Here is a 15,888-nt window from a genome sequence, read left to right on the forward strand (position 1 = left end):
AAAAATAAAGTGCTGTAAGCCTGTTCTCATCTCCCGAGTGCCAGGGAAGGCGAGGGGAGGTCGGGATTAAAACCCCCCTCCTGTGACAGTGTTAAACCTGCCACACTCAGGTGTCGAAGAAATGCTGGGTGTCCCTCAGATGCCACCTGAGGCAGGGCACAGATGTCCCCTGCATCCTTCCCTGTCCTGGAAGCACCAGGGAGGTGCACGGAGCCGTCCCTGGGCCCCGTCCTGCTGCCTGTCAGGGACGTGCTTGATGTATGTAAACACGTAATTAACGGTACGTATGTATTTAATTGCTCGTGGCTACGATTTGCATGCGTGTGCTGCGCCGAAGATGCCTCAGGTACGGGCGAATCCACTCAGCCGGACCGGTGGAGGTGTGCGGGGCTGCGCAGGGTCACCGCATCGCCCGAGACCCCGCGGGCGGCAGGGCCGGGGGACACGGCCCGGCCCGGGGGAGGCTGCTGGGGCCCCGGGCTACGGGACGCTGACGGGCCCGGCCCTCCTGGAGCCCGGCCAGGCGGGGTGCGAAGCAGGGCCGGCCCGGGGAGGCGGCAGCAGCCCTGGAGGGATAAGGGTGAGCCCGGGTGGGCTGAGGGCGAGCCCGACTGTGCCGAGGCGGTGGCGGCGCCGGGCGACCCCCGGGGCGACCTCGAGTTCACACCCCCCCCTCTCCGCCTCCGGCGCTGCCGCCCGCCCGCACCCGCGGGCGAAGCCGCCCCCCGCCGCCCCCGCGGCTCCCTCCCTCCCTCCCGGCGCGGCAGGCGGGGGCGGCGGGCGGGCGGGGAGGGGAGAAGGGGCGGGCGGGCGGCTCGGCGGCCCCGGGGCCGGGCCGGGGCGGGCGGCGGCGGCGGCCCCGGACACCTCGGCCGCTCCTCCATCTTCTCTCGCCACAGCTCGGCTTCCCCAGCCCGGGACCGGCCCATTGCCAGCCCCGCGGGGGGGGCGGCCGGCCCGCCGCGCCGCCCCGGCCCCGCCGCCCGCGCCGCCGCCCCGCCGCGCCGCCCCGGGCCCGCCGCCCGCCCCGCGGCGAGGGGAGCGGCGGGGGCGGCGCCGCGGCCGCCCGGGCCATCGCCGCCCCGCCGGGGCGCCGCGCCGCCGCCTCCCCCCTCTGGGCCGCAGTGGTGCAGCCCGAGGTTAGCGGAAGCGGCCGCTCGGCGCTGCCATGTTGAGCCGCCGCCGCCGCCGCCGCTTTGTTGTCGGCTCCATGTAGCTGCGGCCCGGGGGAGGGAGCGACGGGGGGACCGCCCGCCGCAGCCGCCGCCGCCGCCGCCCGGGGCCGCGCCGCCCCCGCCATGGAGGCCAACTGGACCGCGTTCCTCTTTCAGGTGAGGCCCCGCGGCGGCGGCGCTGCCCGCGCCCCCCCTCTCTCCCTCCCTCCCTCACGGCCGCGGCCCCGCCGGTCCCCGCCGGGCCGGGCTGTCACTCAGCGCGGCCGCCCGGCCCCCGCCCGCCCCCGGCCCGGCCCGGCCCGGCCCGACCCGGCCCGCCGGGCAGCGCCTCACCGGCCCCGCGGCTCCGCTTCTCCCTCCTTCCCTCCTGCACTTTCTCCCTCCGCCGCCGCCCCGCAGCGCGCTCCCTTCCCGCTTTCATTGCAAACCACCGATATTCATATTTATATTTTATTTTTATTTTCCCACCGTAAAACATGAGATCGCGCTTTTTGGTTTTTTTTTGTTTGTATTTTTTTTTTAATGTTTGCTTGTTTTTCTCTGCCCCCCCCCCCCCGCCCAAAAAGAAAAACAACAACAACAGAAAAAAAAACCCCAACCAAAAAAAAAAAAAAAAAAAAAAAGCAACCCCAAGCTTCCACCGGGCTCCAACAAAACCCCGATGGAACAAACGCCGTGTCTGGGAGAATAAATTAATCCCTCTTTAAACAGCCTGACTCAGGGCCGGCTGACGAGGGAGCTTGTTTTCTTTTAAAATAGGACGCGAGCGGGCCGGATTTCTGTAAAAACTGGCGAAATCCTAACGGGAATGGGGAGGAATAGGGACGGTGGAGCGTGCAACCCCTCCCTTTGCTAACTGAGTCACAATTTTCCCCCTTTCTGTCGGTGAAAGACTGACTTAAAAACACCGCTGTTTATGTAATTCCGAAGAAAATCCAATGTACCAGAAAAAAAACTAAAAAAAAAAAAATTCCTCGCCTGGCTTTTGTGAGGCTCGCGAGCCCTTTCACGCCAGATTGTTTTCTCCTGCTTTTTTTTTTTTGAGCTGGAAAGCATAAAATGTGTGATTGCAGCAGCAGTAGCGGGGTGGGGGGGGAAAAAGCGCCCAGCACATCACCTTTCTCAAGGTAAAATAATCCTCTTTGCACATTCCCGGTCGCGGCCGCTCGCTTTCTCACTGTCCTCCTCGGAATTAAACCCAAACCCAACCCGTGACACGAGTTTGAAAACCTGAGTTGAATGAATAAATCCGCCAAGAGCGAGCACCATTCCTTTAGAGAGGAAAAATTCGTCCCTTGCAAGTACCAAGGGATGAGTCACTCGCTCGGGTTCTCTGCCTCCGAAAACACGCCGGGAATGTTCCGGGGAGCCGGTACCGGGAGCTGGGCTCTGGGTTTTCCGCCTTTTCGTGATGGATGCGGGTGATGCCATCGAGTTTGGCTGAGGTCTGGTGAATTATTTCTCACTCTAGTGGGCAGTTGTGATTCGCACGTAGGAAACTTCACGCTAAGAAGTTAATCTCCTTAGTTGAGGGCCATCTCCCTCCGAGCCGGGGCTGGTTTAGTGCCTTGCTGCCTCCCAGCTGAGCGTTTTCCAGGGGAAATTTTTCCTAGGCTGGCAGGACTGTATTGCAGCAGGCTGAGAAATGCCAAGTAATGCTTTCAAGTACGTGTCCAGCTCCTCGCTGTTCCTCCGTGTTTTTTTGAAGGTGCTGAGTTTTGAAGTAGTGATGTCACACGCTGATTTAGGAGTCGGCTTTGCTGCTTTTAATTAAGGAGTCAGCAGTTCACTTTCCGAACGTGCGACTCGGAAGCATCTTCATAAAACTGTGACGTGGAAATTTTCCTCTGATTTTTTTTTCCTCCCTAAATAATAAAGCTTTCAGAGCTCATAATAAATGCTGAATATTGTTTCTTGAGTGGTTTTGTTAAAATCAGTGATGTGGGGTGTGAGCATGCCAATGCACCCAGCAGAAAGCAGCACTGAGGTAGTCCTGATGTGACTTTCGTTTTTCTTCTTCCCATTCCCACAGCAGCATGTCAGCCCTGATCCAGCTGATTAGTTAAAACTAGTTAAAAAGCGTGGATTTAAAAGCCTCTCCCTAGTGTCAGTTAAATAACAAATGGAAGTGGCTGAATATTCACACTCATTCTTCCTGGGGGGAGTGTTAAACCAAGTGTGTGTTCCAGCTGGGACAGGATTCCTAAGGGACAGCTTAATATGTGGAATATAAAGTTGTAATTTTTAGCCAAATGTTTTTAGAGGAGAGTTCAATGTTTTAATTTTAGTCCTGTAGCAGTGGGCTGTGCGACTGTAAATCGCTCCTTCCAAATAAAGTTGTTTGATTGTTTTTAGGTGGCATCTTGATGAATTGTATCCCTTTCTAAAGAAACAGTCGTGCTACTGAATAAGCAGTTCTTGTTTGGATCTTCTTAGTCCCCAAAATGCATAGTTTGAAAACCACTTTTAGTATCTGCTTGGGAAGTGAAAGTTGTATCTGTTAATGTGAGGAGGACTCATCCATCAGATGGAGTGTTCAAGATATGACTCATGCTAATTTGTTGCTCTCACATTAAGGCTGGAGTACAAAAATATTTTAGCCTCTGGCATTGGAAGTTCACAATGCCACATCCTACACTCCGGGTCACGAATTGCAGGGTTTTTTTGTTTACTGCCCCCCCAGGAGAGAAGGAATTAGTGACAGAACAAGGGGATTTTGCACGAGAGCCTGTCCCAGGCCATCAAAATACCCCAGATTGTTGACGCGATGTTAATGCTGGGTCAAGTAAAACCATGGTTGGAGCCTGGATAACTGCGCCTGCCAGAGGCGTGCAGCAGGTGCTGGCTTCCCTTCTCCAACGGAGTTAAAAAAAAAATGCTGCCTGATCCTTTTTTTAAAAGGCTGTAATGGCCCTTGGAAACTGAGGAACACGGCTCGTGGCAGAGGGGCTGCGAGGAGCACGGCACTGCTAATAACGCCGGCTCCCTGGGAACCAAGATAAGCAGACTTACATAAGCAGCAGCTCCATAGCCTGTAGCTTTGTGGATATACATTGTTTTATGTCTGCTGTCTCCATCGGATCTGTAGGAATAAGTGCATCATTACCTTGAAGTGCTGACCATTCTTTGAGGCTTAAAAATATCCATAAACTGCCCAAGTTTGAACCTTGTCCAAAGGATTTGGGCTCTCCATTATCCGATCTGCTAGCTCTGCCTTTGAAATTGTATCTCTGGAACTATCATTAGGTGCTCTGCAGTGTCTTCTGGTGCAGTTTAACATTGTTTAACGCTGATTTGAAGTTGTAAAACATTTCAGGGGTTTTTTTAAGTTAAAATTGTGTTGAAGTGCACAACTTGCTCAGTATTGTGCTGTCAGTGTGTATATCATGCAGACTCTATTTTCATGCAATGCAGAAGTGTCAAAACCTCTTTTAAAATGTGGAAAATAAATAGTTTAAAAATCCACAATTGTCACTGAAGTCAGGGAAAAGTTTAATGGAGCTGCTGGAGCTTGTGCCATGCCCTGATTTAGTAGCGTCGCCTCCAGGAGAGTTCTGGATCCAGCTCTTCGGCAATCGCTCCCTAAAATAAACCAGCCCCTTGGGCTGTTGTTTGAGGTGGCTGCTGTGGCCAGGCAGGTGTGGTAATATCCAGCCTACCTGTTGCATCCCGAGCTTCAGCACAGATGGATCTAAAATGCAGATACTGATGGACAGCCTGGCCTGGCTCCTAATGATTCCCACAAGTTTTGTCTCCTGTTAATGTTCGGAGTCCAGGCTTTCTCCTGTAAACTGTTTTCCTGTCAGATAGACTTGGAGTGTTCGGGAGCTTGTATTCCTTCCCACGTGGGTTAGTGTTGGTATCCACCCATGGCTTTTATCCAAAGATCACCAGCATCACGCTCCCAAAAAGTGAGATTGGAGTAATGCAGGGCTTGTGTGGGGCAGGAGCTGCCCTGCAGCAAGGGAGAGATGCTCTGGGGGGGGCTGTAGTCCGTGCTGCAATCCAGACAGGCAAAGCATCCAGGGTACAACTAGGAAAAAGGCCCAAAGTGAGCTTCTAGAAATACTGGCTTGTCCAAAGGACGCGTTGAAATGGATTCCCAAGGGAAGAGCATTAGCCTGAGTGCACTTCCTAGCACTGTCATCCCCAACAGATGTAAAAGTAGATAGGTCGGGGTCGTGCACCAGCACAGTGTTTTATTCAGCTCTCGCAGCTTTGAGTCATGTTATTTTGTGAGGAAAGCCATAGGAAAGGAGTCCTGGAAGGCTGCAGTACTGATCTAATGGGAATGCAAGTTTCCCCAAACTCAGCTTCAGGCCTGGCACGCTGCGTTAATAACGAGCCTGATTTAAAACTGGTCTGATGAGACCAAGGCACATCTTGAATACAGATGCACTTAAACTGGCTTAAGGTGCTGGAGTGATTTATTTTAATGCTCCATTAGGCTGAATTGGTCTGTGTGGTTTCTAAACCACATTAAAATTGTATCTGCCAGGGTTTTGTCCCAGTCTGACTGGATGAGTTTTAATAACAGTGTTTCTGCCTTAGAATAACCACGCGTGGTGCAGCACAGCCCGTGGCAGGCAGGCTGCAGCTCAGCTGAGCAGTGCTGGCTGCAGGCCCCCCCTTCCCTTCCCTGTAGCTTCTGCCACTGATTCTGTAGTGCAAAGTTAGTTGGTATTGGCTGCTTTCAAGCAGCTTTCAGGGTTTATTCCAAACACCTCTGAACCGTGTTCTCCAGCATCTCTAGACATCTCCCAGTGTGTATCGATCAGCTTCTCTTCCCAGCACAAAGTAGCTGCTGACAAAGAGAAAAAGGCCGTGCTGCTATTCTTGTTAGTTCCAGATGCAGAGAGCACAGTGGTCAGGGGATAAATGCATCAGGAACCTGCTAAATATAGAGATGTGGCTTTAGACAGCTCCCGATTCCAGTTGCTTTGGTTTCAGTGCTGGCACAGGGGTATGAACACACTGTTTAAATAAGACGCCTTATCACATCCTGGCTCTCTGTGGCTGCAGTTCAATTCACTAAGCTCGGCTTAAAGGTGAGGCATTATTTTGCAACTCCTGTCAGCACCTTCATCCTCTCCAGAGATAGTCCTGAGATGCCATCTGATACGAACATTAGCAAAATGAGTTATCTGTTATGTAAAGATGAAATGCTGTTACTAAAAGATCTGACAAGCACCTAGTCTTCCATGAAAAGTTGCCCTCCAGAAACTTAATAATTCTTAATAATTGTTGCACTGTGTCCTACACTTACCACAGGACCTGCACAGCCAGGGCATTTACAGCGTGAGCGGTTTATCTTGTCCAAAACCAGTGTTATGTAACCTTCTCCTGTTGTTCCTTCCATGGCTTTTGGTCTAGAATGTGCTTCCCTGTCGTTTGTAAATGTTCTCACCAGGCCAGAGTGAGCATCCATCCAGAGAATTTAAGTGTGAATGTTTGGTTTTAGGCACACGAAGCCTCCCATCACCAACAGCAGGCAGCACAGAACAGTTTGTTGCCTCTCCTGAGCTCTGCTGTTGAGCCGCCCGATCAGAAGCCGATTCTGCCCTTACCAATAACGCAGAAACCTCAGCCTGCACCAGAAACATTAAAGGATGCTATTGTTGGGATTAAAAAGGAAAAACCTAAAACCTCCTTTGTGTGCACTTACTGCAGCAAAGCTTTCAGGGACAGCTACCATTTGAGGCGTCACGAGTCCTGCCACACAGGGATAAAGTTAGTGTCACGGCCAAAGAAAACTCCCACCACAATGGTGCCCCTTATCTCGACCATCGCTGGTGACAACAGCCGGAGTTCACTGGTTTCGACTATCGCAGGCATCCTGTCCACAGTCACTACGTCTTCCTCTGCCACCAACCCCAGCAGCAGCGCCGGCGCCACGGCAATGGCAGTGACGCAGACAGTGAAGAAGCCCAGCAAGCCCGTGAAGAAGAACCATGCTTGTGAGATGTGTGGAAAGGCCTTCAGGGACGTCTACCACCTCAACCGGCACAAGCTGTCCCACTCCGATGAGAAACCCTTTGAATGTCCCATTTGCAATCAGCGCTTCAAGAGAAAGGATCGCATGACCTACCACGTGAGGTCTCACGAAGGTGGCATCACGAAACCCTACACCTGTGGTGTTTGTGGAAAAGGCTTCTCAAGGTACCATGTAGCAAATCCCAGGCATGCTCCACTATTGGCTTTTCATGAGCAAGGAGAGGGTTAAGCTATCGTAGTGAGGGGCTGGGAGAACCAAACCTCTGAGGAGATTGGTGAGGAGATGAGGAGCCTTGTCTGCCTTTAGGGTGAGGGAATCTCCATCTGAGCAAGGTCAGCAGTGGCCAGAAGTGGTCCCTTTTTTACGAGAGTTGTTTGAAATGGTTTCTTGACCTCATCCAAGTCCCGTAAGACACGTGTCTGTGTCACTGGGGATGTGCACAGAGCCCCTTTACCAGCCTTTGCCATGGTCTGTGTCTGAATGCAGCAGGGCAGGTAGACTGTCACCTGATCTTACGGCAGGGTGGAGAGCACTGACAGAGCACGGGGGGGCTTGCATTGCTGCCGGCTCTGTTTGTACCTGTGCTTGCAACAGAGAAAACTTCAACCTTTAGAGCTGTTGCGCTCTCACCTTTACACAAGGTGTGACCAAACGTGCCATTTTCAGGTGTGTGAGGAGAACAGAGTTAAGTTTTAAACTGCAGGTTGTTTTTAAGCTGTGAGGTGTTGCAGGTGAAGCTCGTGGTAGGTGAGGGGAAGGGATTTATCCTGGTTGTCAGAGGGACGGGGGCTGCAGGGAGCAACCAGTGCAGTGTCAGCACTGCTAACCAAGGTGTCCTGACTTTGTGTTTGTAACTGTGTGCACTTTTCTCCTGTTCCTCTCTTTCTTGCAGGCCTGATCATTTAAGCTGTCACGTTAAACATGTTCACTCAACAGAGAGACCCTTCAAATGCCAAGTAAGGGCTAAAATGGTTTATTAAGAACAATACCTTATTGTGTCAGTACAGCTCAGGTGAATCTTTCCAGAACCATATTTGCTCCTGGACTTTTGAAAAGCAAGTTTAGGAATAAAGCCACATCCTCTACCTCACCACAGCGCTGGAGTTACGGTGGAACTTTAGAAAGATGCTGTGGCTGCTTTTTTTGGAAGATTAGAGGGTTTTTGTTTTCTTGGAGAACAGCGTAGTTGCTCTGTTTTACCATATGCTTAACTTAGTAGTAGGATTGTAGCAGCGTCCTCAGCTCAGTGCTCATTTCTGGGGTAGTGTGTGCAATGTGTTTCTCAGCATGTTCAAATCAAATCTCTTTCTCAGCACATCTATTTAAAATGGGTGGGAATGGTTGATTCTGGATCTGTTATTTTGCTGGAAGGGGAAAGCAAGTTGTCATAAGTTGATGACTGAGTCTAGGAAAAATAATTTGATTGCCCTTGAACAATTAACTGTTTTGCTTGGAATATCCATGCTTATTCCAACCTGTGTTTTAGTGACTCATCTTATTAAATAAAAGCCTTGGGTAAAAAGAATAGCGTTAGGAAAAGGTTTTGTTTCCTTGTTCTGGATGGGAACAGAAGTACTTGAGCAGTGTAAGGTACCAAGTTCATATTTGTACAGTAAAATTATATTAGAAACCAACTTTGCCTGTTGTAGGCATTTTTTATAAGCTCCCTCTTGCATTGGTGGGTAAGGCAACCCGCTGTTTTTAGAAAGTTCAAATAGTACAGAGTATGATTTTTGTCCTGATTGCCTCAGAAATGTGTTCCATTCTCAGTATCTGCTGAGCAGTTTGATTTTGGTTTCTCTATAAATACGGGTAAAACTTAATGTTGTCAATGCACTTAGGATACCGTTAGGACCTGCCAGGTAACGTGGGCTCCCAGTGGGCCTGTAGGTGATGCTGTACTGCTCTGTCTGCACCTCAAGTGTAACTGTTGTCCTTCATCTAGACGTGCACTGCTGCCTTTGCCACCAAAGACAGACTGCGGACACACATGGTGCGCCATGAAGGAAAGGTATCGTGTAATATCTGTGGTAAACTTCTGAGTGCAGCATATATCACCAGCCACTTAAAGACACACGGGCAGAGCCAAAGTATCAACTGTAATACCTGTAAACAAGGCATCAATAAAAGTAGGTGAACGTTTTACAAACATTTCTAATAACAGTGTGTTTGCGAAGGGAATTGCCTTTGATGACATTAAAATTCAGCTATGTGTCTGTCAGTTTGGGTGGTCACACCTCTTAAAAGTAGATATTTAGTAACAGAATCTGCTTCAGCTCAAGAATTGGCATGTGTGGAGTTGGTTTGCTGCTACACTGTGCTCTTATCCTTTAGGAATGCCCTGCAGTTCATGACAGTGACCAATCTCTTGAAGAAAAGAGTTCCAAAATTTTCTCACCTTTTAAGTTTAGTACTACCTCCTGAACTGTGCAGGCCTAAAAGTTCAACAGATAATTTGGTGATTTTAGACTATTTAAGAACTGCTAAGACCTGCCAGGTTTCAGGTCTGAAGCCTCATCTAAAGCTCATCAAAATCAGGAGAAAGATTTCTCTTCTTTCTCTGGGTTTTGACCCTGGGGCTCAGTGTTTCCTCCCTCAAGCTGTAGCTGACAAGAAAAGGATTTAAATCCAGCTCTGATATGTTTTGGGCATCGATGGCATCTGACTGGTGGTGTGCAGGAGGTCAGATGAGATGTTTGTAATAGCTCCTTCTAGCCTCAAACTCTGTGGAAGTGCTGCGGTCTGGGCCTGGGAGTGCCTAGCAAGCAAATGAAGACTTGACTTTCAAATTTTCCCTATTAAAATACCTGTAACTTAAGTTAAGCCACATGGTTAGTAATATAAAACGGGTTTTCAGAGGAATCAAGAGGCAGAAGTAAGGAATGTCTTTGGAAACTGTGTCCTTAAAGCCTTTTAAACTGTATTAATTTACAACATCTTTGCAGTTCCTGTTACTCCTGGATAATCTGAAGGTACTGGGAATGTCTGAAATGCCTGATTGTTGAGCTTAGTAAGAAATTTGGATGTGAAGTATTTTTCAAGGTATAAGGTTACAACTCTGGCTTCCCAAGCCAGTTTGGTGGTGCTAAGCCAGCTCACATGAGGCATTTAGAGCAGTTGTTAGACGTGGAAATGATGAGCTGTGCTGTGGCCAGAGAGTAGTGACAGGCTGTTCTGTGATGTAAAGGTAAACTGAAATTTTTAAGTCATACTTGCAATAAGAAGTAAAAAGGCTTTTCTATTTTTCATTTTTAAGCTGGAGCTAAAGTTTAGAGAAAGTAGAATCAGCTTGAGTTCTAGAGGACTCATTGGAGTTTTTAATTTCGTTCTTCCTAAATACAAATACATTTTTGGCAGTTAAAGTAGATGTTCTTGACTTACATTTGGGTTTTTAGCTCTTGGAAAAGTAGTTTTATAAAGCACAGAATTAGTGATATTGTTTTAAACACCTCTGTGGTTTTGTTCTTGGAATCCTGTGAGATTCCATATGCTCTTTGTAGAAGTTGCCTTTGTTATCTCAGCAGAAAGCAGAGTAACTTTTCAAGGTGAATTTGTGTTCTTACTTGATTGGCATAGCATGCATGAGTGAAGAGACCAGCAACCAGAAACAGCAACAGCAGCAGCAGCAACAGCAACAACAACAGCAGCAGCAGCAGCAGCAGCAGCAGCAACAACAACAGCAACAACAGCAGCAGCAGCAGCAACAGCAGCAGCAGCAGCAACACGTAACAAGTTGGCCTGGAAAGCAGGTAGAGACCCTGAGATTGTGGGAAGAGGCCGTCAAAGCGAGGAAGAAAGGTAAAACAAACCAATATTGACGCATTTGGGTTTGTGAGGTAGTGGAGTTTACAGTCATTTGGGGAGTTTAAGGTGTCAGGAGGGATGTCTTACATGACAGTTTCATTCTTAGAAGTCACAGCTAAGAAAGAACAGGAGGAAACAGGCCCCAGATCAGGCTGTTAAATGACTTGCTCATGACTTGCTCCCTTGGTCTCTGTGCTTGCCTGTGTCCTTGGAGCCATCAGTTACAGAGGGGAGCTTGTGTCTGCTCCAGGGCAGGAGTGTGGGCTTTGACTTGCATGTGGCTTTTAGCTGTCTTGGTGCATATTTGCCCTTGTTCACTTGTGTGCACACACATACACACACCCCCTGTCTTTGCATCAGCACCAGTGTGCACCTGTGTGCTTTCTGTGTCCTGTTCATCTTCTCTCTCCCAATTTATTCCATCTGCTCTATCATCATATAACTGTATAGTTTTCTAGACTTCAGATAAGTTTCTTTCTCTGTTGCTTTTTTTTTATTACAAAATGAGCTAATCGGTGATCCTTTTCTCATCAGTGCTGGCTCACTGCTCACCTCTACCTGTGCTGCTGTAATTGAAGTGGAATTGCTGTTGTTGGTCATTGTGTCAGTTTGTAGAGAACAGATTGCTTCCTTTCAGTGGTTTTAGGATATAGTAGTTTAAACTCTTCTGTTTCTGCTGCTTATTTGTTTCACAACAGTTTGATTACTAATGCCCATCATGTGACTTCATGGATTACATGTTTTAGAAGTTCTTAGTGACCACTGCTTATTGTTTTTCACTGGCTGTTTTTAGGAATGTTTTTGACTCACCTTATTTTTTTCTCTTCTCCTAACCTTCCTTTCAGTTTCTTCAGTCTGTTTTTGTTTTCTAGGTTCTTGTTTGTGTTTTAGGCTGCTTGCTTCCTTTCCCCTTGTTATGCCAGTAATTGAATTCTGTGATCAGACAGTACAGAAACAGCTTATTCATGTTAAAATGTAGTGATAACAGAAACATTACATATCATCAGGCCACTAAATAGATAAAGGAAATGGTGTCAGATTTAGGAAATCACTGAGAATTTTTTTCTGCTTGTTCTTCCCTGTGTCTTGTTTCCTTTTCCTTTCTTATTGAGAATGTTGAATATGCTTTAACTTAATAGTGGTTTGGGGCAGGATGGGGAGTGAGGGAGGTGGGTGGGTAGCAGTGGTGTCAGACTGGTGCTTTTAGCTTAACTGAATTGGGGAAGGAGCATGGGTGGGATGTGTCTTTGGGTGTGACTATGCTTGAAGGTGAAGTTAGACCAGTCAGTGCCATGCCTGAGCTGCTCTTCCCATGCTGGTTCTCCTGTGCTAGTTCCACTTGTGGTGGCTTTACAACACTAGATGGGATTTTTTTTAGTCTAGTACAATTTATTTTCACAATTTTTATTTTTTTTTTTTTTACTCTTTCCCTTCCTCTCCACCCCTCCTAGCTATGGACTTTGAAGAACCAACAGTAACCCTTGAATGGGGCTAATGTTGCTTTCAAAGTTACATTTGCATTGCCCCAGTGGCAAAGTGGACTCTTTGCTCCTGGCTTACCTCTGACACGTGGGTGTAACTGAGCTTGGGGTCCTGCCCTGCAATTGTGGAATCAGACACGGCTTAGTAACGTTGCTGTAGAGCGTATTTTCCCCGGTTTCTTTAGCAGCCAGCCCTGCCCTGTTCCCTGTTTCCGGAGCCTCCCGGTGTGGGTAGCCGGCAGGTGGTGCTGATGGATGTGGAGTGATTCCCGTCCCCCCCGCGTCCCCCCGGCCGGCCCCGCTCCCCAGCCCCGGCCTCCTGGGTCTCCCTTGCTCTGCACTTCAGTCCTGCTTGCTGCAAACCCACCCCAAAACCCCCCAAACCAACATGGTGTGGAGCTGTAGCTTATGTGAAAGCTGAGGAGCTGATGGGGGTTGAGGGATGTGCTGCTGGGGTAGCCTTGAAGTAGAGGTACTGTGAGCAGTGGAGCAGTTTAGTAGCAATAATTAAGACTGAAATAAGCAGGTAAATATTGAAACGAGCTTTGCTTATCAGTCCCTAATAATGACTTTTTAAAACCTTCACAGAATGTCAGTTCACCTTTGAGAAGGCTATAGAGTACGTACCATTCGGTATGTACACTCTCTCCTCTATTTCTACTGTTCCTCTTGGGAGGATTTTTTTGATTGTACAATACTGTTTTTATGAACATGGAAACCCTCTTGCTAAGACAACCTCACTTGACTTCTCAGGAAAAAATACTGAATTGAAATGACCTGCATGAGAGTTTGTATTTCCTGTAGGCTATAGAATGTTAACAGTTTTAACTTACTAATAATACCTAAAGAAAATTATTCCAGAATTTGTACCTGTTCTTGTTTGGTTTTTGGGTTTTTTGTTTTGTTTTGTTTTGTTTAAATCTTGTCCATGGTTTTTTTATGTGTTAAAAACTTTTTGTCTTTTTTATGTCTCATTTTTAGAAGCTGCTAACTTGTGCCAAACCTCCACTGCTGCTACTACGCCTGTGACTCTTACTACTCCATTCAATATAACGTCCTCTGTGGCTTCTGGGACTATCACAAACCCAGTCACAGTGGCAGCTGCAATGAGCATGAGAAGTCCAGTAAATGTATCAAGTGCAGTTAATATATCCAGTCCGATGAACTTAGGGCATCCTGTAACTATAACCAGTCCTCTGTCCATGACCTCTCCATTAACGCTCACCACCCCGGTGAACCTGCCCACCCCGGTAACCGCTCCAGTGAACATAGCGCACCCCGTCACCATCACGTCCCCCATGAACCTGCCCACCCCCATGACGCTGGCTGGTCCCCTCAACATAGCCATGAGACCAGTGGAGAGCATGCCTTTCCTGCCCCAGGCCTTGCCCACCTCTCCTCCCTGGTAAACAAGTTCTAAACAGTATTAAAAAGGATTAAAATGGAATCCTTACCAGCAGTTCTTTTTTGGGTTTTGTTTGGTTGGGGTTTTTTTTTTTTTGTTTTGTTTTGTTTTGTTTTGTTCTGTTGGGTTTTTTGTTTTGTTTTGTTTTAGTTAATAATAAATTCAGACTAAGACACTGGGGCAACACCATCAGAGACCACAATAGCATCTTCCCCTTGATTTGGCTCACATGGTTCAGGCTTGAGTTTCACTGGAGCACTTCATTTAAATTAAGTTTTACCTTGTAGCTGACTGACGCTGAATTAGAACAGATACTTATTTGCCAGAGTTTAAAAAAAAAAAAAAAAAGAAAAAAAAAAGAAAAAAAAGGTAATTAAAAAAACCAGTTTTATGTTTTATCCCCTCAAATTATAACTTAGAAAATTATTTTAATCTGAACACTAGCAAAGACCCCTCTGTATCTGTGACAGGGTGGATGGCTCATTTTAACCTGCCAGGCAAGTCCACTGTTTCTGAGCTAGTGTAGAACCTTTGTCTGTGTTGATGTTTTTTTTTTTATTTTTTTTAATGAGTAAATGCATTACAATGTTGTCATTTTAAAAAAAATGCATTTTTGGAAAAAATATGCATTTTACCTTTGGGAATATGGTAATTTCAGGCAGCATTCCCTATGGGAAAGGTGATACCAGCTCTGATATGCAAAGCATATGATAACTTATCATTCTAACTTCAACATATAATAGGGATTGTGACCTGATATTTGGAGATGTAAATATTACCCAACATATTACCCTAAGGGAATAGAGCATTGTAGTCAACATTTTTTTAAAAAAACCTGTTATTGTTTGGTGAGAAACAGCCATGGCTGACAGAAGAGGAGTCGAAATGTATGTAAACATGGTCTCTGAACAGTCAGACCCCCATGGGACTCTTATCTAGGAGCAAAAGGAGTGCTTGGAAACTTAAGGAAAATTGCTTTAAGCTGGAAGATTCTGGAGGCCCTGGGTGTGATTTTTATGCCCTCTGCCTCCCAATCAGAGCCTGCTGGTGTTTCAGCAGGGGACAGACGTGTTAGTTGTTCACTAGAAGTTTTGTCTTATATTAAATTGTATACAGTTTTTATTCTAACCACTAACTAGGTAGGATGCCCCTCCAGGACAAGCAGAGAACGTCTTTTAATTTCTCCCCTATTTCTTAATCAAGTGTTGTGCAAATCTGTTCAACTTTGTAAATATTTGCAAACATCATCATTTTTACGTTATTCTTCTATTGTGTTAACACATTTCTATCAATTTGTGGGAGTTCTGGGGTGCTGAGCTGTCCAGCCCAGAACTGCTCATAAATGGTCACACATGTTTAAGCTACATGTGCTTTTTTTTCTTAACCTGTTTATCTGTACATAAAGTAGAAAGCAAAGTCTAGGGAAACAGATATACTTTTTAGACTATCATGTCACATATTCACATTTTTAAAACTTTGTTTAAAAAAAAACAAACCACCCTAAACCCAAGACTCTACATTAAATAAAAAAAAAAAAAAAAGAGGAAAAAAAAAAAAGAAATTACAGTTGAGATGTTTTTATCTTTATGAAGTTGAGAGCTCTGGAGATTAGCGTGTGCATTTTCACAGAGTGCTAGCAGGACTGACCAGTCACACTGGACTGCTTCCGTTCCTCCCCGGCCGTGTCCGTGCGAGCAGTGATTGCCAGGCTGCTGGCTCAGGTGACAGGTATCTGTATCCTTACGTGAAACTGTTCTAGGGGCTTGGACTACATAGTAAAACAAAAACAAACAAAAAAAAAATAATAGAGCTTAGTGTAAAATAATTTTATAAATGATCTTTTGTACTTTAGGACATCAAATTGTACAACTTTTGTATATATAAAAGCTTAGGAACTTTCTGTTTAGCAGAAAGGAAACACATTCCTACACTTTTAATGTATATGTTTGTTATAATGTCCATGTAAACATATGCCCTATGTTTGTGCCTTTTAATTAGTTTGTCTCAATAAACAAAAATGTAGAGAAG

At 46.8% G+C, this 15,888-nt stretch overlaps 1 protein-coding gene across 2 annotated transcripts; it reads left to right on the top strand.

Annotated features, from left to right (window-relative positions):
- The first annotated feature begins 1,063 nt into the window (after positions 1 to 1,063).
- On the top strand, positions 1,064 to 15,884 carry VEZF1 (vascular endothelial zinc finger 1). Of its 2 annotated transcripts, XM_082294664.1 has the most exons (7): positions 1,066 to 1,331; positions 6,637 to 7,334; positions 8,063 to 8,126; positions 9,116 to 9,299; positions 10,747 to 10,968; positions 13,044 to 13,088; positions 13,437 to 15,880. In XM_082294664.1, exons 1-7 carry the CDS (start codon positions 1,299 to 1,301, stop codon positions 13,862 to 13,864), a joined length of 1,674 nt encoding a protein of 557 aa, XP_082150790.1. In that variant the 5' UTR covers positions 1,066 to 1,298; the 3' UTR covers positions 13,865 to 15,880. The 2 variants fall into 2 exon arrangements, with proteins under 2 accessions (XP_082150791.1, XP_082150790.1); XM_082294665.1 differs by lacking the exon at positions 13,044 to 13,088 and having other exon boundaries at positions 1,064 to 1,331; positions 13,437 to 15,884.
- Positions 15,885 to 15,888: the final 4 nt, after the last annotated feature.

The sequence above is a fragment of the Coloeus monedula genome, assembly GCF_965178545.1.
Source record: "Coloeus monedula genome assembly, chromosome: 20".
NCBI lineage: Eukaryota > Metazoa > Chordata > Aves > Passeriformes > Corvidae > Coloeus > Coloeus monedula.